At 44.6% G+C, this 24,080-nt stretch overlaps 1 protein-coding gene across 1 annotated transcript in view; it reads left to right on the top strand.

Annotated features, from left to right (window-relative positions):
• The window catches only part of LOC138635262 (latent-transforming growth factor beta-binding protein 4), a 46,497-nt gene extending 32,492 nt beyond the window's left edge, over positions 1–14,005 (top strand). Inside the window, exons 19-37 of the mRNA XM_069722655.1 lie at positions 37–150; positions 382–501; positions 1,495–1,614; positions 1,829–1,954; positions 2,261–2,386; positions 3,617–3,739; positions 4,323–4,454; positions 4,566–4,691; positions 4,956–5,099; positions 5,304–5,576; positions 5,687–5,758; positions 6,290–6,418; positions 8,403–8,543; positions 9,030–9,182; positions 9,787–9,924; positions 10,266–10,431; positions 10,512–10,780; positions 10,975–11,127; positions 13,044–14,005. Coding sequence (XP_069578756.1) covers positions 37–150; positions 382–501; positions 1,495–1,614; positions 1,829–1,954; positions 2,261–2,386; positions 3,617–3,739; positions 4,323–4,454; positions 4,566–4,691; positions 4,956–5,099; positions 5,304–5,576; positions 5,687–5,758; positions 6,290–6,418; positions 8,403–8,543; positions 9,030–9,182; positions 9,787–9,924; positions 10,266–10,431; positions 10,512–10,780; positions 10,975–11,127; positions 13,044–13,183 — 2,765 coding nt within the window. The 3' untranslated portion in view covers positions 13,184–14,005. The remainder of the gene's footprint in view (positions 1–36; positions 151–381; positions 502–1,494; positions 1,615–1,828; positions 1,955–2,260; positions 2,387–3,616; positions 3,740–4,322; positions 4,455–4,565; positions 4,692–4,955; positions 5,100–5,303; positions 5,577–5,686; positions 5,759–6,289; positions 6,419–8,402; positions 8,544–9,029; positions 9,183–9,786; positions 9,925–10,265; positions 10,432–10,511; positions 10,781–10,974; positions 11,128–13,043) is intronic.
• The last annotated feature ends 10,075 nt before the right edge of the window (positions 14,006–24,080 follow it).

The following is a 24,080-nucleotide window of genomic DNA, read 5'->3' on the forward strand; positions in this document are numbered from 1 at the left end:
GCTCTTCATGTGATCCGGTCATGTGACTGTCTGCAGACATCGATGAGTGTCGTCAGGCTCCCTGCTCCAGCGGTCGCTGTGAAAACACACCTGGAAGCTACCGCTGTGTCTGTCGCCATGGTTACAAGATCCAGAATAACACGTGTACAGGTACGGCTCATTTAACTGCAGCAGAGTAAATCTACTTGCTGGTAGATGGATGTTAGCTTTGAACAAAGCTATGCTAGCCGCTCCCACCTGTTTCCAGTCTTTATGCTAAGCTAAGCTAACCAGCTGCAGAGAGTAACAACTCAAATCAATCAACTAAATCAATCAATTAAATTAACAGCAAGACAGGAAATAAATGTGCGTGTGCGTGTGCGTGCGCGTGTGCGTGTTCAGATGTAGACGAGTGTGTGGAGCCGTCACAGTGTCCCGGCCAGATGTGTGTGAACTCTGTGGGATCGTACAGGTGTGTGTCCTGTCGACCAGGATACACACTGACCAACAGACAGTGCACAGGTACACACACACACACACACACACACACACACACACACACACACACACACACACACACACACACACACACACACACACACACACACACACACACACACACACACACACACACACACACACACTGATTTCCATCCTTTCAGAGGGATTGGAAGGACATTTTGGGGAATATGAGGACGTGAGTCTGAGTTTAGGAACTGGAACAGCCAGCGACACAACACTGCCCCCATCGGGTCATAGGGGAAACTACAACATCATCCTCTATATCAGAGGTCTTGAACAGGGGGTCCGCAGAGGTACTGCAGGGGGTCTGTAAAATTTTTGGTTGATCAGACAATTTTTCATATTTTATTCTTTTACCAAATTTTTTCCCACAAATTGAAGTGTCTTTAAATACACATTAACATAAATCCAACATATTGTAGTGAATGGATAAATGGAGGCAGAAGATGTTATCTTTCAGTCAGAAATGCACATTCAGCGACACACAGGAGCTCTGTTCACCCACAGCAGGAGACCAGCCTGGACCTGTCCCTCCAAGCCTGGACCTGTCCCTCCAAGCCTGGACCTGTCCCTCCAAGCCTCCTGCACTCCCCCAGTTTAATATAAAGCACAATTTTATACAATATATATAGTAGGGGTCCCTGCTCCATCTCTCTATCAGTTTGAGGGTCCTTGGCCTGAAAAACGTTGAAGACCCCTGATCTATATTTTCATTCATCAGACTGTTACTAAATAAACAAACTAATTATTAATTCCCTTTATTCAGAATAATTACACATCAAAACAATCACAAACAAAACCTCTTGAAATACAGACACATAAAAAACAGGTTATTGATGCTGTGGAGCTATTTGACCTTTCTGTGAGCTTAAACCTCTTTACACTGAAATTCAATGACGGACGTTATGGGGACATAGTCTTTGTCCTCAAAAAGACATCGAGTCCCCACAATGTGAGTAAAACTGTCCCATTGTCTGTCCACTGTCTCTGCAGATGTCAATGAGTGTGAGGACGGGGACTCGTGTCCCGGTCAGCAGTGTGTGAACTCTGAAGGGTCCTTCAGCTGTGTGGACTGTCCCCGCGGGTACCACAGTCTGGACGGAGTGTGTACAGGTACACATATTTTCACGTTTACAGCCCTTCAGAGGACATGATGTAAACTTACATTCATTTCCTGGAGATGCCCTCTGACCCTAAACCGGGTGGGGGGGGGGGGGGGGGGGGGCATAGTTTCACTTTGCTCCTCCCCATCTCGTCCAAATATGGTCACTTCTGGCTCCAAACCTTGTCTCTGACAGTAAACATGTTTTTAATGTCTGTGCTCCAGATGTTGATGAGTGTGCGAGCATCGGGGCATGCGAGGCAGAGCGTGTGTGCGTGAACACCATCGGCTCGTTCCGGTGCGACTGTGCGGCTGGGTATCGGACTTCCGGGCCGGGGAGGCAGTGCAGAGGTGGGTTACACACGTTCTACTGTTTACATTTGTACGTGTACAAGTTTGATTCTGTACTTTTATATCACAGATTTATTCATGTCTCTGTGGTGTAAACATGTGAAACTCCCTGAGGGGGCGGAGCTAAGATCAGTTCAGGTGGACCAACAGTCATCAGAGCATTATAAGATCAATACGTGTGTGTGTGTGTGTGTGTGTGTGTGTGTGTGTGTGTGTGTGTGTGTGTGTGTGTGTGTGTGTGTGTGTGTGTGTGCGTGCGTGCGTGCGTGCGTGCGTGCGTGCGTGTGTGTGTGTGTGTGTGTGCAGACATTAACGAGTGTCTGGAGGGCGATTTCTGTTTCTCCAGAGGAGAGTGTGTGAACACGCCTGGATCCTACACATGTGTGTGTTCGCAGGGCTTCACGCTGAGTGACAACCGGACGTCGTGTCTCGGTGAGTCTCAGTTAGTCTCTGTGAGTCTCAGTGAGTCTCTGTTAGTCTCAGTGAGTCTCAGTGAGTCTCCGTTAGTCTCAGTGAGCCTCAGTGAGTCTCAGTGAATCTCCGTTAGTCTCAGTGAGCCTCAGTGAGTCTCAGTGAATCTCCGTTAGTCTCAGTGAGCCTCAGTGAGTCTCAGTGAATCTCCGTTAGTCTCAGTTTGTCTCAGTGAGTCTCGGTTAGTCTCTGTGAGTCACCGTTAGTCTCGGTGAGTCTCGGTGAGTTTTAGTGAGTCTCCGTTAGTCTCAGTGAGTCTCAGTGAGTCTCGGCTAGTCTCACTGAGTCTCGGTTAGTCTCTGTGAGTCACCGTTAGTCTCGGTGAGTCTCGGTGAGTTTCCGTGAGTCTCCGTGAGTCTCGGTTAGTCTCAGTGAGTTTTAGTGAGTCTCGGTTAGTCTCAGTGAGTCTCGGATAGTCTCGGTTAGTGTCAGTGAGTTTTAGTGAGTCTCGGTTAGCCTCAGTGAGTCTCGGTGAGTTTTAGTGAGTCTCGGTGAGTCTCGGTGAGTCTCAGTGAGTCTCGGCTAGTCTCACTGAGTCTCGGTTAGTCTCAGTTAGTCTCAGTGAGTTTTAGTGAGTCTCGGTGAGTCTCCGTTAGTCTCGGTTAGTCTCAGTGAGTTTTAGTGAGTCTCGGTTAGTCTCAGTGAGTCTCAGTTAGTCTCAGTGAGTCTCAGTGAGTTTTAGTGAGTCTCGGTTAGTTTTAGTGAGTCTCGGTGAGTCTCGGTGAGTCTCAGTGAGTCTCGGCTAGTCTCACTGAGTCTCGGTTAGTCTCAGTTAGTCTCAGTGAGTTTTAGTGAGTCTCGGTTAGTTTTAGTGAGTCTCGGTTAGTCTCAGTGAGTCTCGGTTAGTCTTGGTTAGTCTCGGTTAGTCTCAGTGAGTTTTATTGAGTCTCAGTGAGTCTCAGCTAGTCTCACTGGGTCTCGGTTAGTCTCGGTGAGTCTCAGTGAGTTTTAGTGAGTCTCGGTGAGTCTCAGTTAGTCTCAGTGAGTCTCAGCTAGTCTGACTGAGTCTCTGTCAGTCTCGGTTAGTCTTGATGTATTTTTCTGTCAGACATAAAAACAGAAAACATCAGAGAATATTTAGCCGCATGAAACTGTTACATTATCAATGTGTGTGTGTGTGTGTGTGTGTGTGTGTGTGTGTGTGTGTGTGTGTGTGTGTGTGTGTGTGTGTGTGTGTGTGTGTGTGTGTAGATGTGGATGAGTGTGTAAAGTCCAGTGTGTGCTCAGATGGTCACTGTGTGAACTCTGAAGGATCCTTCTACTGCCAGTGTGAAACCGGCTTCACAAGCAACCCTGAGAGGACTGCCTGCCTCGGTACACGCACACACACATATTCTCTTTGTCATCGTCTTGTCTACGTCTTGTCTACGTCTTGTCTTCGTCTTCTCTTCGTCTTGTCTTCGTCTGTCTTGTCTTCATCTTGTCTTCATCTTGTCTTCGTCTTGTCATCGTCTTCATCTTGTCTTCGTCTTTGTCTTGTCTTCGTCTTGTCATCGTCTTCTCTTCGTCTTGTCATCGCCTTGTCTTCGTCTTTGTCTTGTCATCGCCTTGTCTTCGTCTTTGTCTTGTCTTCGTCTTGTCATCGTCTTTGTCTTGTCATCGTCTTGTCATCGCCTTGTCTTCGTCTTTGTCTTGTCATCGCCTTGTCTTCGTCTTTGTCTTGTCTTCGTCTTGTCATCGTCTTTGTCTTGTCATCGTCTTGTCATCGCCTTGTCTTCTCTTCGTCTTGTCATCGTCTTGTCATCATCTATCTTCGTCTTTGTCTTCTTTGTCTTTGTCTTCTCTTCATCTCCGTCTTGTTTTTGTCTTGTCTTTATCTTGTCTTTGTCTTGTCTCTGTCTTGTGTTTGTCTCCTCTTCATCCCGTCTTCATCCAACTGTCTCTGTCTGTCTCCCAGACGTGGACGAGTGTGTCTCGTCCAGTGGTTCTGTCTGCGGGTCGCAGCGGTGCGAAAATACAATTGGTTCGTACCGCTGCCTCATTTCCTGTGAGCCGGGCTTCCAGGTGGACGCTGCCGGCAGGTGTGTAGGTGAGTGTGAGCGCACATTATGAACACACACGCACACGTGTCTCTGATGTATCGATCAGAGAGACAGACAGTGTCCCAGATGTTTGGATGAGACTCCCTCTTGTCTCTCAGACGTTGACGAGTGTGTAAACACGACGGTGTGCGGAGAACACGCCTTCTGTGAGAACCTGAGAGGAACCTACCAGTGTGTGTGTGACCGCGGCTTCATCTCCACCCCTGATGGACAGACCTGTGTCGGTACGTGTCCTCTGCAGCAACCGACGAAAAAAATCAAGAGAAGAAACATCTGGAAGAAGTGAAAGTTTAAACAGACAATGAAGAATCAGATCTGTGCAGCTCAACAGAGTACGATCCTGCTGTTTACCTGTGTGTGTGTGTGTGTGTGTGTGTGTGTGTGTGTGTGTGTGTGTGTGTGTGTGTGTGTGTGTGTGTGTGTGTGTGTCTGTCTGTCTGTCTGTCTGTCTGTCTGTCTGTCTGTCTGTCTGTGTGTGTGTGTTTCAGACGAGGATGAGTGTGTATCTCTGCCGGATGTGTGCGGTCCGGCTCGCTGTATTAATGTGGATGGATCCTTCATGTGTGTCTGTGAGCGAGCTGGAGACGACTTCGACCCGGTGACCAGACAGTGTGAGAGCACCACACAACAAGGTACACACACACACACAAATCCATGTCTTCCTGTCTTCATGGGGACCCATGTTGTCATGATGTGCACCACTGAAATATCCTCAGTGAAGAAATGTCCTCAATGTAATAATGTCCTCATAAAGCAGAATAAATGCACCACATCAGAATCTGATCTACATGTAAAGGAGATGTTCCTCATCAGTTGTATTCTGTTTATATTTCCAGGAGCAGAGAGAGTCCCAGACGTCCACTCCTCCTCCTCTTTCTCCTCCTCATCCTCCTCTTCCTCCTCCTCCTCAGTGGTGGACTTGGTCCCTATACTGCCCCCCCTCCCTGCAGCCCGTCCCGGTGAGCTGAGGGAGTGCTACTACCACCTGGCTGACAGAGGGACCTGTAGCCTGCTGGCGACCAACACCAGCCAGCAGGAGTGCTGCTGCACGGTGGGGGAGGGGTGGGGGCTGGGCTGCCAGTACCACACCTGCCCGGCCGCAGACACAGGTGACTTGTTGAAGGTGTTCTGGTTCTGAGGTTCTGTGTGGTGTGACGTAGATGCAGCCGTATGTCAGGACTTCAGCTGATTATCTAACAGTTAAAGTTTTGTGTTGCAGCCGAGTTTCTGTCTCTGTGTCCCAGTGGGCGGGGCTACATCACAGCTGGACCGGGAACCTTCAGCTACAGAGGTAAAAACTACACCAAACTACATCAGACTACACAAAACTATGTCAAACTACATCGAATTGTATCATACTACATCTAACTACATCAAACTACTTGGGACGATGTAGAACTACATTACACTATGTCACACTACATCAGACTTCATCAAACTACTTCGACCTACATTATATTGCGTCAGACTACATCAAAATATGTCAAACTACCTTGAACTACATAAAACTATGTCACACCATCTCAGACTACATCAAACTACATTATTATATTAACTTGCTGTGAACTAATAATATAATGGACCAGGTGCCTTCAGCTACAGAAGTACAAACGACATCAAATTAAACCAGATGTGGACGAGTGTTTGTTTGTTTTCTTCCAGATGTAGACGAGTGTTTGTTTGTTTTCTTCCAGATGTGGACGAGTGTTTGTTTGTTTTCTTCCAGATGTGGGCGAGTGTTTGTTTGTTTTCTTCCAGATGTGGGCGAGTGTTTGTTTGTTTTCTTCCAGATGTGGACGAGTGTTTGTTTGTTTTCTTCCAGATGTGGACGAGTGTAAGCGTTTCCAGCCAGAGGTGTGTAAGAACGGAGTGTGTGTCAACAACATCCCCGGATACAACTGCTACTGTTCCAGTGGATACGTTTACAACAGCACACTGCTAGAGTGTGTCGGTATGAACAACACACACACACACACACACACACACACACACACACACACACACACACACACACACACACACACACACATACACACACACACGCGCACACACACACACACACGCGCGCACACACACACACACACACACACACACACACACACACACACACACGCGCACACACACACATACACACACACACGCACGCACGCACGCACACACACACGCTTACGCACGCATACGCACACATACACATTTACACACACACACACACACACACACACACACACACACACACACACACACACACACACACACACACACACACACGCGCACACACACACATACACACACACATACACACACACACGCACGCACGCACACACACACACACACACTTACGCACGCATACGCACACATACACATTTACACACACACACACACACACACACACACACACACACACACACACACACACACACACACACACACACACACACACACACACACACACACACACACACACACACACACACTCCCCGGCCACTTTATTGGGTACACCTTGCTGGTATCGTTGGACCCTTTTGCCTTCAGAACTGCTTTAATTCTTAATTCTTGGTGTCGTAGATTCAACGAGCTGCTGGAAACATTCCTCAGAGGTTTCGCTCCATATTCACATGATGACATCACAGGTGCTGCAGATTTATCAGCTGCACATCTGTGATGTGAATCTCCCGTTGCACCACATCCCAAAGCTTCTATTAGATGGAGATGTGGTGACCGTGGAGGCCGTTGGAGTCCAGTGAACTCAGCGTCATGTTCCAGAAACCAGTTTGACATGATTTGATCTTTGTGACGTGGTGCGTTGTCCTGCTGGAAGCAGCCATCAGAAGACGGTCCACTGAGGACATAAAGGGACGGACACGGTCAGCAGCAATACTCAGGTAGGCTGTGGTGTTTACATGATGCTCAGCTGGTACGAAGGACCCAAAGTGGGACAAGAAAATATCAAACCACCACCACACCACCACCACACACCACCACCACCATCACACCACCACCACCACACCACAACCACCACCACCATCACACCACCACCACACCACACTACCACCACACCACCACCACCATCACACCACCGCCATCACACCACCACCACCATCACACCACCACCACCACCACCATCACCCCATCACCCCATCACACCACCCCCCCCCACACACACACACACACACACACCACCACCACCACCAGCCTGAACTACTGATACGAGGCAGGATGGATCCACGCTTTCATGTCGTTGATGCCAAACTCTGCCGACCATCTGAATGTGGCAGCAGAAATCCAGACTCATCAGACGGAGACGTTACTCTGATCTTGTCCTGTCCAATGAGCCGGTGTGAATCCAGCCTCAGTTTGCTGTTGTTAGCTGACAGGAGGACCCGGTGGTCTTCTGCTGCTGGAGTCCATCTGCTTCAAGCTTCCACGTGTTGTTCAGATCTTCTGCATACCTCGCTTGGAACGAGTGCTTATTGGAGTTACTGTTTCCTTTCTATCATCTCCAACCAGTCTGGCTGACTTCCTCTGACCTATGACCTCTGGCATCAAGGAGGCATCTTCGCCCAGAGAACTGCAGCTCCCTGGATATTTTCTCTTTGTTGGACCGTTCTCTGTAAAGCTAGAGATGGTTGTTGGTGAAAATCCCAGTAGATCATCAGTTAGTGAAATACTCAGACCAGCCCGTCTGGCTCCAACAACCTGCCACCTTCAAATCACTGAAATCACCTTTCTTATCTGTTCTGATGCTCCGTTTGACCTTCAGCAGCTCGTCTTCACCGTGTCTTCATGCTTCAATGCATTGAGCTGCTGCCATGTGATTGGCTGATTAGATATTGTCTTTAACGAGCAGTTGAACAGGTGTACCTAATAAAGTGGCCGGTGAGTGTATAAACACACACGTCTCTGTTTTAATATTTCCTTTTTCTTGTCCATCTCAGATCACGATGAGTGTGAGGAGGAGAGTTGTGTTGGAGGAGTTTGTGTGAACACAGTTGGTTCATATTACTGCAGCTGTCAGTCTCCTCTGGTGCTGGACGACACGCAGAGGAACTGTGTTAACTCCTCCCACCTCACTGTTGGTAAGACTCCTCCTTCCTCCTTCCCCCTCCTCCTCCTCGTCCTCTTGCTCCTTCTCCTTCCTCCCCCTTGTCCTCCTCCTTCCCCCTCCTCCTCTTCCTTCATCTTCCTCCTCCTCTTCCTCCTCCTCCTCCTCCTTCAGGTTTGGTTTGTGAACTGGTGAGGCCATTTTTCTACCGTTTCCAGTCTTTATGCTAAGCTAGGCTAACCAGCTGTTGTTAGCTGTAACTTCTTATTTCCTGTCAGACATCGGTATCAGTTTCTATTTAATTCTCCCAGAGAAGGTGTGTGATGAAGACGAGGCTCTGATCTGAACCAGATGTGTGATGAAGACGAGGCTCCGTGGTCCTTTACTGATAGAGAGCTCTTTTGAGAGCATCTTTCATCATCTCTGCTCAGTTAGCCGTCATCAGTGCTGTTGTTTGTCTTCTCTGTTGTTGTTGTTGTTGTTGTTGTTGTTGTTTACGTCTCTTATTTACTCCCTCCAGATGAGAACCTGTCAGTGTGCTGGCAGCACGTCTCCGCCGACCTGCTGTGTCAGAGTCCTCTGCTCGGCGCTCAGGTCACCTTCATGGACTGCTGCTGTCTGTACGGGGAGGGCTGGGGGATGGGCTGTGCCCTTTGCCCCTCCCCCGACTCAGGTAAACAATAACAAAACAAATGAACCAACATAGTTGACCTTAGACCCCTTGTATCTGCCACTAATTATAAGAAAAGAGTGATTAAGGCTGCGTTTATAACCAACATGAAAACATCAGTCAGTCTGAGTCCGGAGAGATCAGGAACAAAAGTCTGAAATATTACATGACCGGATCATCACGGTGTTGAAATGAAATACAAACAGACTCTTCAGTCACATTTAACATTTCTCTCTATTTGCCTATCAGTTTAGTTCATCTGAAGAAAGCTCGTGTTCATTTGAAATTAACCTTCAATTAACCTGAAGTTAACCATAAATTATAAATTAACTTTACATGAATCTGAAGTTAATATGATGTTAACCTGAAATAATCGGAAGTTAATTTGAAAATAATCTAAAATTAATCTTAAATTCATTTGAAATTAATCTGAGGTTAATCAGAAATTAACCTAAAATTAATCTGAACCTTCTGTCTCTGTGGACAAATTAAACGAGCATCCTCCAAAGTTTTGGTATTTTTTCTCTGTGAAGAAAGCTGCACTTTATAAATAATATAAATGATGTTTGATATGTTCAGATGAATAAACTCCTTCCTGTCTCTGCAGAGGACTACGCTAACCTGTGCAGCTCCTTTCCTCCTCCTCTGTTCCCGGGGAGTTTCCTGGACTCGACCGGACCAGAACCAGGACTCCGACCAGGAGGAGGACGAGGAGGAGGACCAGGAGGAGGACGAGGAGTGAGCGGTACAACATGATGGACTTCCTCTGTTTGATTTTCTCTGTTCTACAGTTTATTTCTGAGCAGCCTTAAAGCTGACTTTAATTTCTACTCTCCTCTCCTCTCCTCTCCTCTCCTCTCCTCTCCTCTCCTCTCCTCTCCTCTCCTCTCTCTCCTCCTCTCCTCTCCTCTCCTCTCCTCTCCTCTCCTCTCCTCTCCTCTCCTCTCCTCTCCTCTCTTCTCCTCTCCTCTCCTCTCCTCTCCTCTCCTCTCCTCTCCCTCTCCCTCTCCTCCACTCATCCCCCCTCCCCTTCCCTCCCCTCTCCTCTCCTCCTCTCCTCCCCTCTTCCTCTCTTCCTCTCCTCAGCTACTCCCCCCTTACCTCCCTACGGTCTGGACTTCTTCCCGCCTCCCGTGGTCCCTGGCAGAGACTTCAGCCGTCCGGACTATGATGATTACTCTCCAGCAGGGGGCAGCAGGTCGCCCGCCTCCTTCGGCCTGCCAGAGAATGTTTATGGCAGACCTGAGTTCAGGTGAGACGACAGCTGATCCTCCATGAATCTGTGACTGTGATATTACCATGGTAACAGAAAAGGCTGTTTGTGTCTCTCAGCAACGGTTATTACTCCGAAGGGGACTACGGCCCCCCCAACGGCTCCCCACCCAGACCTCCGTCCTTCCGCCTCACTCCAGACCCCCGGCTGCAGGGCCCCCCTCTCAGCCTGGCCCCGCTGCCCGGAGCCCGCTACGAGGACCCGGAGGAGGAAGAGGGGGAGGAGGAAGAGGAGAGGGCGTGGAGGCCCAGACCCCCCTTCACCTCCTTCACTGAGAGGAGCAGAGGAGGAGGAGGAGGAGGAGCAGCACCAAGGAGGTTGTATGAGAGTGAGTCCACCTGCACAGATACAAGTTCTTATTTTATTTACCTCCAGATTTTAACAAACAAACAAGTAAACAAAACATCCGACAATAACAGCTGCATCATAATTACAAGAAATCTGTAAGAAGTACATTTGATTTGTTAAAAAAAAAACGTGTATATGATAAATTAACTTCTTGTTCTCCTTCTCCTCCTTCAGGACGCTACGAGTCGTACGCCGGGCTGAGTGCAGCAGAGGATTGTGGGATACTGCACGGCTGTGAGAACGGCAGGTGTATTCGCGTCGCCGAGGGTTACACATGCGACTGTTACCAAGGATACGAGCTGGACATGACCTCCATGACCTGTATAGGTATTACATTACATTTATCTGACTCTTTTATCCAAAGCTACTTACAATAAGTTCATTTCAACCATGAGGGTACAAAACCAGAACAAAAAGAATCAAGAAAATACAATTTCTTCCAGAAAGCCAAACTACAAAGTTCTATCAGTAAGTTCTATTTTAAGATACTAAAGTTCTACTGTTCAAGGAGGAGGAGGAGGAGGACGAGTGTGAGTGAATCTAGGAGGTTAAACACCAGTCGAGCTGCTGCATTCTGGATGAGCTGCAGAGGTCGGCTGGTACTAACAGGTAGACCTGCCAGGAGGGAGTTACAGTAGTCCAGACGTGAGATGACCAGAACCTGAGACACCGAGGTCCTGAAGGAGGAAAGAAGGATCTGGTGGTTCACTGTGTCAAATGCAGCAGAAGGTCTAGAAGGATCAGGACAGAGGACAGAGAGGCTGCTCTAGCAGTGTGAAGCTGCTCAGAGACAGAAGGAGGACCGTCTCTGTTGAGTGGTCTGTTGAAACCAGACTGGTGGTCAAGAAGGTTATTATGGTGGAGATAGGAGGAGAGTTGGTTAAAGATAGCTCGCTCCAGAGTTTTGTAAAGAAAGGGAAGAAGAGAGACGGTCTGTAGTTGTTTACTTCAGACGGGTTGAGGGGGGGTTTCTTCAGGAGAGGGTTCACTCTCTCCTTCAGAGAGTTCAGGAAACAGACCGTTGACAGAGAAGTGTTGATGAGATGGAGAGAAAAGGAAGAAGGTCTGGAGCAATAGACTGGAGAATATGAGATGGGATGGGGTCAAGAGGGCAGGTGGTTGGGGGGGTGGAGGTTACCAAGGTAACAACTTGATTGGGAGACGGGGGGTGAAAGAGGAAAGTGAAGGGGATGAAGATGATGGACATGTAGTTACAGAAGCTGGATTATAAAATGAGGAGCGTATGTCATCAATCTTTTTAGTAAAGTAGTTGACAAAGTGGCTTGGTGGAGGGAGGAGGGGGGAGGGGAGGAGGGGAGGGGGGGTCAAGGAGGTTGGAGAAGATGGAGAAGATGGAGAAGTGCTTTTTGGGATTGGAAAAAGAGGATTGAATTCTGGTTTGGTAGAAAGAGCTTTTGGCTGCAGAGATAGAGGAGAAGGAGAAGGAGGAGGACAGAGAGGAGGAGGACAGAGAGGAGGAGGAGGACAGAGACAATCAAGAGAGGAAGACAGAGTAGAAAGGAGAGTGTCTGTGGCCGAGTTAGGATACATGAGTGAGAAAGAGTCAGTTGAAGGGAGGGCAGATAAAACAGAGGAGGGAGAGAGGAGGGAGAGAGGAGGGAGAGAGGAGGGAGAGAGAGGAGAGAGACAGGAGGGGAGAGGAGGGAGAGAGGAGGAGGGAGAGAGGGAGTGAATGCTGTGACGGACAGGTCCAGAGTCTGTTGATGTGGTCAGGTTGTCAGTTTGAGAGAGTCAGAGATAAAGAAGTGGTCAGAGACATGAAGTGGAGTTACAGTGAGGTTAGATGTGGAGCAGTTTGTGGTGAAATATAGTCCAGGTGGTTCCAACCTTTGTGAGGAGGAGGGGAAGGACTGAGGGAGACAGCAAAGGAAGACAGGAAGAGCACAAGGTCAGATGACTTCTCAGTCTGGATGTTAAAGTCACCCAGAAGGACAAGTGGAGGACCATTTTCTGGGACGTTTGACAGGAGGACGTCTAATTCGTCCAAGAAATCTCCCGAAGGACCTGGAGGACGGTAGAGGACAACAATGTTTAATTGTACCGGATGAGTAACTGTCACCGCATGAAACTCAAGAGACAGTGATGTAGGAAGTGGAAGTGGGTAAAGAGAAAAACTCCATTTCCTCTGGTGTACGGCCTTCTATCCATGTAATCAATCACTTTGATTGACGACCATGTTTATCAGTATAATCAATGACTTTGATTGACGTGTGTGTTTGCAGATATAAACGAGTGTGAGGACGTCAGCGTGGAGTTCCCGTGCGTGAACGCTCGCTGTGTGAACACGGACGGTTCGTTCCGCTGCGTCTGCCGGAGAGGATACATCATGTCGCGCAGACCGAACCACTGCGTGGCTGCTTAGACCGGACCGGCCCGAACCGGACGGACCGGAACGGACCGGACGTACCAGGATCCATTTGCCCAGTATATAGACCGGCCCGGACCAGATTTATTATTGGACCAGATTTGACAAATTCAACTTGACCAGGTGACATTATATCCCGACAGAACTACTCTACACTAAACTGGGCCGAGCTGTTCGGGACCAACACCACGTCTGATTAAAGAGCGACGCCACGTCCTGATTAAGCCCGAACACCCCGCCTTCATGAATTCAACTAAAACCCTCAATCAAGACCGAACATCCTCTGATCGCTGCCGGCTGCGTTTTTTTACACCCAGTTGGACTTTTTCTTTGACGGAGCAGCTCAGATTGATTTGAGTGACTTGTTATCAAAGACTATTTACAAAACAGTTCGGAGCTTCAGGTCTGTAAAATGGTTCCGATCCAGAAGTGTCTTCAGCTGCAATACCAGCGAGTGCCACTAGAGGTCGGCTCCAAAAAGCCTCCGGCTCCATAGACTCCCATTCAACTTCTCTCATCAAATCCAAAGTGAATAAAATGTGTCCATCAGTTATCTCGGTGTTGTTAGCTAAAGTCACTCCTTCTTATTAGTTTTCTGGAGGTCCATCTGAAAATAATCCCTCATTCATTAGAAAAGAAGATTCAAGAAGACCTGTTTTTGGGGGCGTGTCTGTTTGATTGACAGGTCTGTGGTGCAGTCAGGTTACATTATTATTACATTACATTTCATTTATCTGACTCTTTTATCCAAAGCGACTTATAATAAGTAAATTTCAACCAGGAGGGTACAAAACCAGAACAACAAGAATCAAGAAAATAAAATTTTCTTCCAGAAAGCTAAACTACAAAGTTCTATCAGTAAGTTCTATTTTAAGATACTAAAGTTCTACTGTTCAAGGTAAAGGAGGAAGAGGTGTGTTTTTAGTTTGCAGCGGAAGATGTTCAGACTTTCCGCTGTCCTGATGTCGTTGTTGTTGAGGTTTCCAATCAGATGGGTCAGATCCACCGCTGGCTCCTCCCCCAGCTCGTCCAAATATGGTCACTTCCTGCTCCGAACTAGCAAAGATGGTGACGGACAGAATCTGAACTGGAGGATTCATAACGTTCACAAAGCAATGATGACATCACTGATGGATGATGACATCACTGATGGTTGAAGACATCACTGATGGTTAATGACATTACTGGTGGTTGATGACATCACTGATGGTTAATGACATTACTGGTGGTTGATGACATCACTGATGGTTAATGACATTACTGGTGGTTGATGGTTGGTTGTTATGCAGTTCAGACTAAATGTTGAGTTTGTGATTCACATGATGAACAGCAGCAAACACAAAGTGTCCTGTAAAACACTTTGTGCCAAACAGCTGGAGCTGGTCTCAAATATTCAGATCCAAAATTCATCGATATATAAATTTAAATATATTTTTAGATTATATCACATCATTGTATCTGATATTCATCACAAATAACTCTCCAGTCGGTACTGGCGGTCCTTGTTAGAGCAGCAGGGGGTCCCAGGCCGATCCACACAAAGACTGGTCCAGTATTAGTTCAACCAGGTTAGCGATGGGAACTGAGCCCCCTGAAGACTGGATGTTTCCCGCCATTAAAATTTATTTTCAGTAGTGAAGTTGAAGAAGAAACAACTTCACATTTTCATTTTCAGACATTAACTACTTTGATTTGGACAAAGAACTCTGGTTTGTAAACAGTTTGCATTTTCTTAAGTAATTTTTCTACAACATAAAGTAAATAAGTAAATAAAACACAAATCCGTTCAATGAAAGAGTGACATGTTAAATAGAATATTCTCTGACTTTAATAATCATATGCCGTAAAAAAATGTGGTAATATCTTCATGACATTGATGCTCGTTAGCCTAAATAAACCAACAACTAACGCTGTAAACAACAAACACGTTAAGCTTACGTGAAGATTTTGAAAATTAGCTATCGAGAAGTAGCTTTTATTTTGATTTTATTCATTATAGTTTTGTTGAAATTAATTTCCATAAATATCTATTCCTGCTGAGAAACTTGCTAGCAAGAAACTAATAGCCAAAGTTTGTTTGCGCTCGTTAGCTTTTAGCACGTTAGCTAACAAAGACGTAGGTAATGTTTAGCTTGAAATTTGTATCAATTGAAAAATAATCAGCCACTGAAATACTGAGTCAGTTGATTCCTCCAGTTTATATTATATATAATATTATATTATATGTAATATTATATTTGAATTAATTTATATGTTGCAATGTTCATAAGCTGTGAGCCGCTAGCTGTTAGCTCAAGAGCTAATAAACTAGCTGGGAAGCGTCCACTTGCAAATTGGTTAAATTTTCCAACTGTTTTCAGATTAATTACAACAATTAATCAACATTTCTCCAGTTCATTCATTTGAACTGATAAATAATTGTATATATTGTTTGTTAGCTCGTGAGCTACTAGCTGTTAGCTCACGAGCTAACAAACAAGTTAGTTGCATTAAATTAAAGACTATTTTTTTCTACTGAAAGTAATTTCTTTGTTAAAATAGAAGCGACAGTAGAAACTAATCGAGTTCATTCATTTCAGTTGCTGAATTATATTTTCTGGTTCTGTTTATTAGCTGGAGAGCTACTAGCTGTTAGCTGGAGAGTCAATAAACCAACAAGTTAGTTGTGGACTGTAGAACATTTAATGAAGGATTGTTCTGATGATTCTGAAGGACCGAGTTCACCACTTCATTTCTATTCTGTGAAGGATTGTTCTATTAGTTCTGAAGAACCGAGTTCACCACTTCATTTCCTTTCTGTCAGTTTTTATTGGCCTGCTAGCTGTTAGCTCGGGAGCTAAAAAAAAAAAAAAACATGCTAAGAAGTGTTAGCTTGCGTGAAGAGTTTAAAGAAGCATTTTTTCTGGTGAAAAGTTCATCACAGACTGAAATGAGTCTCCGTGTTATTACATATTTGATCTTCTTCTGACATGATGGATAAACACTGTTTTAAAACCTTCACGCTGAAACGAGGGGAAACTGCTTCATTTTAGATTCTATTTTGTTGGTTTACAACAGTCAAATTTAAAAGCATTAGTCTAAAAAAGTCCATAAATCATGTGTAACTGCAAAGGGTTTCCTCAGAGAACACATTTTAACAAATATTATGAGACAGCTTTATTCATGTGAACAAAACGAGACAAGTCAGCTGAAAACATGCTCTTTCAGTGAAAACAATCGTTTTTAATTCAAACACTCATCAGATTTTACAATCAACACTCTGAACTAACAACATTAATCTGATTATATTCTTTATTTTTCTTTTGTGATTAAATGTCAGGCGGAGATCCAAACCGATTTTAGTGTTGTCCAATAAAACATACGCTACTGCATCACCATGAACACACACACACACACACACACACACACACACACACACACACACACACACACACACACACACACACACACACACACACACACACACACACACACACACACACACACACACACACACACACACACACACACACACACACACACACACACACACACACACACACACACAGACTCAGTAACACACACACACACACACACACACACACACACACACACACACACACACACACACACACACACACACACACACACACACACACACACACACACACAGTAACACACACACACACACACACTGACACACACACACACACACACACACACACACACACACACACACACACACACACACACACACACACACACACACACACACACACACACACACACACACTGACTCAGTAACACACACACACACACACACACACACACACACACACACACACACACACACACACACACACACACACACACACACACACACACACACACACACACACACACACACACACACACAGTAACACACACACACTGACTCAGTAACACACACACACACACACACACACACACACACACACACACACACACACACACACACACACACACACACACACACACACACACACACACACACACACAGTAACACACACACACACACACACACTGACTCAGTAACACACACACACACACACACACACACACACACACACACACACACACACACACACACACACACACACACACACACACACACACACACACACACACACACACACACACACACACACACACACACACACACACACACACACACACACACACACACACACAGACTCAGTAACACACACACAGACTCAGTAACACACACATTGACTCAGTAACACACACATTGACTCAGTAACACACATACACTGACTCAGTAACACACACATTGACTCAGTAACACACATACACTGACTCAGTAACACACACACACACTGACTCAGTAACACACACACACTGACTCAGTAACACACATACTCTGTAACACACACATACTCTGTAACACACACAGACTCAGTAACACACACACACACGGACTCAGTAACACACACTGACTCAGTAACACACACACTGACTCAGTAACACACACATTGACTCAGTAACACACACTGACTCAGTAACACACATACACTGACTCAGTAACACACACTGACTCAGTAACACACATACACTGACTCAGTAACACAAATACACTGACTCAGTAACACACACTGACTCAGTAACACACACTGACTCAGTAACACACACACATACTCTGTAACACACACAGACTCAGTAACACACACAGACTCAGTAACACACACACACACACACACACACACACACACACACACACACACACACACACACACACACACACACACACACACACACACACACACACACACACAGACTCAGTAACACACACTGACTCAGTAACACACACAGACTCAGTAACACACACACTGACTCAGTAACACACATACTCTGTAACACACACATACTCTGTAACACACACAGACTCAGTAACACACACAGACTCAGTAACACACACACACACACACACACACACTGACTCAGTAACACACACAGACTCAGTAACACACACTGACTCAGTAACACACACGGAATCAGTAACACACACTGACTCAGTAACACACACTGTCCTGCTGCTGCAAATACTGTACTCATGAGAGCGTCAAATGTCGATTAATCCGCTGCAGAAAATAGTCCCCAAAAACCTTCCTCCTGTTTTTTTTTTTTTTTTTTCCTGTTTTGGTTCAGATCTGCACGTGACATTTTTCAGAGGAAAAATACAGAATAAGTTTGAAGTTTCTTTTTTTGACTTTTATAAATACAAAATGTATTGAAGGATTATTGACATGTCTGTATTTTAAATTGTTTTTTTCCAGGACGAGATTTGAGACGTTAGTGCAGCCTTCACTTGTTTATCCTGGAAGCTGCACTGAGTCATATTGTGTTTATAATAATCCACCTTCTCACACAATAATCCTCACTTTTACCAAATGAAAGAAGCCTATAAAAGTTTATTGTGTTTGTATTAACTATCTGTTGCAGTTAACGTGCTGAATGCACTTCCTGTTTCATCAAGTTTGAAGTATAATGTGCACCCTATCTCCCAGAGACCTCCGTGTACTTCGGGCTCTGCTGGTTTTGTTGATGTTGATGGTTCATGGCTCACATTTTTCGTATCACTGTTGTTTGTATGACAAAAAAAGAAAATATATTTGCACACGCCTTTATTGAACTCTGCCTTGCTGGTTATTATTCTGTCGGACAGGAAGTAGCAGAGATGCTGGTTCAAATCCCAGCTGGTAAAAGTCTGGTCAGAAAGGAAGAGAGGCACAGTGACTCACCGAAGGAGAGGTACTAAAGTATGACGGTAGGTTTGTGTTGTCAGATTCATGTATTTTTTAATTAGATACAAGTACCCTTCAAACTGATGGAGGTGACCTGCGCCGCCTTAAATATTGATCCCATGGTCGACCATAGCAGCTGTGATTGGCTGCCTTTAAAAACAGACACTATTCTGGAGTGGAAATCACTGCATAGGCTCAGGAACACTTGTGAAAACCATCGTCTGTGAACACAGTTCATCACTGCGTCCACAAATGATGTTAAAACTCTCCAAAGAAGAAACCAGATAGAAACATGATCCAGAAACACCGCCGCCTTCTCTGGACCGAGATCATTGAAGATGGACTGAGGTGAAGTGGACAACTGTCCTGAGGTCTGATGGATCACAATCTGAGATTCTGTTTGGAAATCATGGACGCTGCATCCTCCAGGTTAAAGAGGAGAGGGACCATCCAGCTTGTTATCAGCTCAGTTCTAAAGCCAGCATCTGTGATGGTACAGGGATGCATTAGTGCACATGGCATGGGTAGCTTGAACATCTGGAAGGAAGCATTAATGCTGAATGATATATTCAGGTTTTGGAGCAACATATGCTGCCATCCAGACAACGTCTCTTTCAGGGAAGGTCTTGTTTATTTCAGCAGAACAACGTCCAACCACATTCTGCACGTATTCCAACAGCATGGTTCTCTAGTAGAAGAGTCCGCTGATAAACTGGCCTCCTGCAGTCCAGACCTGTCAATCATTGAAAACATCTGGAGCATCAGGACATGAACAATACAACAAAGGAGACCCTGAACTGTTGAGCAGCTGAAATCCTCTATCAGGCCAGAATGGGACCACATTTCACTTTCAAAACTCCAGAAACTGGTCTCCTCAGTTCCCCAACGTTTCCAGAGTGTTGTTAAAAGAAGAGTTGATGCAGCTCAGTGGTGAACATCATCCTGGAACAACTTTATAGAGACCTGTTGCTGACATCAGATTCAAAATAGGCAAATATTTTAATATAATACAAATTTATCAGTTTCAACACTTGATATGTTGTCTTTGGTCTATTTTCAATTAAATATGAGTTCATGTGATTTGTAAATCATTGAATTCTGTTTTTATTTATTATATTTTACACAGCGTCGCTACTTTTTTAGAAACGGGGTTGTAAAATACTCAAATCAGACAGAAATCAGCACAAACAGTGAAGATACAAACAGTCAGGGGTTTCGTTAAAGATGTTTATTGTTCTTTCTCTCGTTCCTGCTTATGTTAAACCCTCAGTTTTCTCTTTCTTTCACCGACCCACTGATGAAAAGCAGCTTTAGCATGTTGCCAACCGCCACCTGTGCAGCAAGTGTTTGTTGTTGTTGAGTCACCTGAGGTGATGCTGGCGTGCTGACCGTCTCTAATCCTCCACCGGCTCCATAACCTTAATGCTGCACTGTTATGTGGATCCAGGCCTGTAAGCCACTTTACATTGTAGGCCAATCTGTCCAACACACACACTCTCAGCCTCAGGCAGCATTAATCAGATTACAGAGACTCACACAGTTGGAGGCTGAACCTGTGAGCCAGCAGAATATCAGATTTCACTTTCACAGAACGATCAGCCATGTTTTCACTCCGCTGCAGAGATCCTTACTCTGCACACGAGCTGCAGTAAAAACTATTGTTTGTATACTGTAATACATGAAGAGACAGAAGATCCTCTAAAACAGGCCCAAACTAGTCTGAAATAAAGTCTGAAACCAGGTCTGAAATCAGTCCTAAACAAAGTCTGATATCTGTCCCAAAAGAAGTTCTAAAACTAAGCCAGAACCAGGTGAGAAACCAGTCTAAAACCTGTCCAAAACGGATTCTGTAACCAGGTCCAAAACCAGAGTCCTGATCTCAGAATCATGGAGTCAGAAAGTGCTCCAAAACTGGGCTAAAACCAAATCCAAGACTAGTTCAAAACCAGTCCCAAACTAGTCTTAAACTGGTCCAAAACCAGGTCAGAAACCGTTCTAAAAACAGCCTCAAACTAGTCCTAAACAGAGTCTGACACCAGGTCTAAAGAGTCCTGATCTCAAGTCAATCTGGATCACATGAAGAGACAGTAAATGCTTCGACACCGGTCTAAAACCAGGTGCAGCAGGTCCAGACTTCTGTCTCCTCAGCAACATCTTCCAGCTCCTCCTGGAGGATCCGAGGCGTCCCCAGACCAAATGAGATTTATAATCCCTCCAGTGTGTTCTGGTTCTGACCCGGGTCTCCTACCAGCTGGACGGGTTCAGAAACTCTCCAATGAAATAAAACCTGGTCTAAAGAAGGTCTGAACTACATAAAGAGTCAGAAGATGCTCTGACGCTAAACAAAGATTTGATTCTGTTTTTTTCTTTTTATTGGACTTTGTATGAAGTGAATTTTTCTCTGGAGCCAGGTTGAACCGGATCTGTTATGAAAACCCGATCCCGGTGTGGCGCCCTGTGTTTTCCAAAGCAGCCTGATTCTACTGTGATTCTACTGCAGCTTCACTTCCATGGAGGATGGAGTTTGAGGTGTTTTTTTCCAGAAAAGTAAAAATACTTCCTGATGTTGTGTTTGAAAGTTTCCTCTTTTGTCTGTGAACAGGTAAGCGGTTCTGATCCGGGTTGGACTGAGGTGAAGCACCGCTGACTCAGAGCGGCCCTGACCCAGATCTGCCTGATGGAGGTGAGTGGGTCAGCTGAGTGGACTCACAGAGGATCCAATCTAACTCCCTTTATCTCAGGACAGTCTCCCTCGGATCATCTCGCTGCACTGCAGCATCATTTCATTGAAACAACAGGAGATAAAAGAACTTCCTGTCAGACAGTCCACATGGTGGTCCATATGGTGTTCATGTCAGCTGATCTTAATGTCTGTAAACAACAAACATTCTCAAACTAATGTTTGTAAACGACAAACAGTCTGTAAACAACAGTATCAAACTAATGTTTGTAAACAACATAGTCTGTAAACAACAAACAGTCTCAAACTAATGTCTGTAAACAACAAACAGTTCTAGTTCTACATATCTTATGAAACAGCAGATGTAGGTGAAACTGATCAGAACGTCTGAGCGTAAGATTAGAACACGAGAACACTGCGCACGAGTGTCTGTGTGTGTGTGTGTGTGTGTGTGTGTGTGTGTGTGTGTGTGTGTGTGTGTGTGTGTGTGTGTGTGTGTGTGTGTGTTCCATTCAGAGTGCAGACTCAGTTTTACGTTGGTATCTGTGGATCCTCCTGATCATGATTGATACTGCTGATTGTTCCTGACAAGATCAGCATCAGTACATGACAAATACAACAAAGGAGACCCTGAACTGTTGAGCACCTCAAATCCTCTATCAGGCAAGAATGGGACCACATTTCACTTTCAAAACTCCAGAAACTGGTCTCCTCAGTTCCCAAAGGTTTCCAGAGTGTTGTTAAAAGAAGAGTTGATGCAGCTCAGTGGTGAACATGATCCTGGAACAACTTTATAGAGATGTGTTGCTGCATCAGATTCACAATGAGCAGATATTTGACATAAAACAATAACATTTCTCCGTTTCAACATCTGAATGTTGTCTTTTATATACTTGCAGTTAAATATGAGTTCTGGTTTCTGGTTTTATTTACATTTTAAACAGAGTCACTACTTTTTTGGAAACATGGTTTTATCTCTTACAGTTAACGATTAAATTCGCAGCAAATTAGTTAGAAAGTTTCAAAGACAAGCTGAAGAAACAGAAACTCTCAAATTAATCACAGAAAAATAAAAGTAACTGAAGCTACTAAATAAATGTGAAGTACAAGTATACCTAGAACTAAACTGAAGAGTCGAGTAAAGGCTGACAACAAACACGTTTATGATTATTACCAAACTGAGATTTTCTGGGAAATGTTTTTGTCATTTTCAGGTAATTTTTAGGACATTTTCAGGAAAGTTTACTTTAAAATAAAACTTTCCCAAAAATCTTGGTCAGGTAACAAAAGCTTAAATTTAAGTGAAAGAAGTTCTGGGTTCACCGTTTCTGTGACATCAGCTGATCTCTGTTGTTGCTTATTCATCTCTTCTTATGTTTGCTGTAAACACAAAAACAACAAACTTCGTGTATCACTGCAAAACAACACGAAACATCCTGAAATAGTGAAAAACAATCTGTTGTGTGCTCGGCTAAAGTCAGCTAATACATTCTTTTATTCACCAAAAAACTGTCCACCTCAAAAATAAAGGAAACCTTCCTTTTAAAACTGATTTTAACATTTTAATGATGCTTTTAAGGCGAGTTTGCAACATGCAATATTTGCAGGAACTTAAATTTTTCAAAATATTTGTGATTTTTTTTTTGCCGAAAAAACATTGTGAACAGAAACTCTGCAGGAAATATTACATCATAAACTCTCCTTTCAAAATAATACTGACTTCATTACCAAAACTAAATATTAATTTCCCATCATTATGCTCCGCCCCCTCTCCTTTCACCATCAAAACAAACTGCTGCTAGCTAACAGCTACAACAGGAAGTGCCAGGGTTTGTGGGAAATGTGTTCTTGTGATGGAACGAGGAACATGTTAGATGAGTTGTCTCCACTTCCAGCTGGAAGAGACTGAACTTTGTTTTGGTGTTGAATGAATGTGATTTAAAAAGCATGTAACGCTCTTATTTTGACAGTAGATGCATTCTTTGGGTTCTATATTAGTCACTGACGGTCTGTCCTGGAAAGATATGTCACTTTTAAACTCTTTTTATCACTTTGAGCTCCGTGATGGTTCTCTAAGTTCAACACAGGAAGAAAAACACATTACAGGCAAAATATTTCAGCAGGATTATTATTACAGGATGTCACCACATGTTACCCTTTTTTTATTTGGTAGTAGTTATTGATTTATTTTTTTACTAATTCTTACAATCTTACTGCAAAAAAATCACTTACATTTCTGCAAAATCCACAAAATGTAACATTTTAAATCACAACAATCCCCAAAACAGTCAGAAACACTGGAGGGATTTCCTGTCGGTTGGTCCGGACCTCCGAGACCAGCGGATCTTTGTCTGGTTTTTATTTTTCGTAATTTAACTTTTCTCTTATTTTTATCCAAACTTCTTTTAACATCATACAAAACCCTTTGTATCTT

This window comes from Brachyistius frenatus, unplaced genomic scaffold (genome assembly GCF_029030835.1).
Source record: "Brachyistius frenatus isolate BFR_SWC_R1_liver_20210118 unplaced genomic scaffold, ASM2903083v1 Contig_299, whole genome shotgun sequence".
In the NCBI taxonomy this organism is placed as follows: Eukaryota; Metazoa; Chordata; class Actinopteri; family Embiotocidae; genus Brachyistius; species Brachyistius frenatus.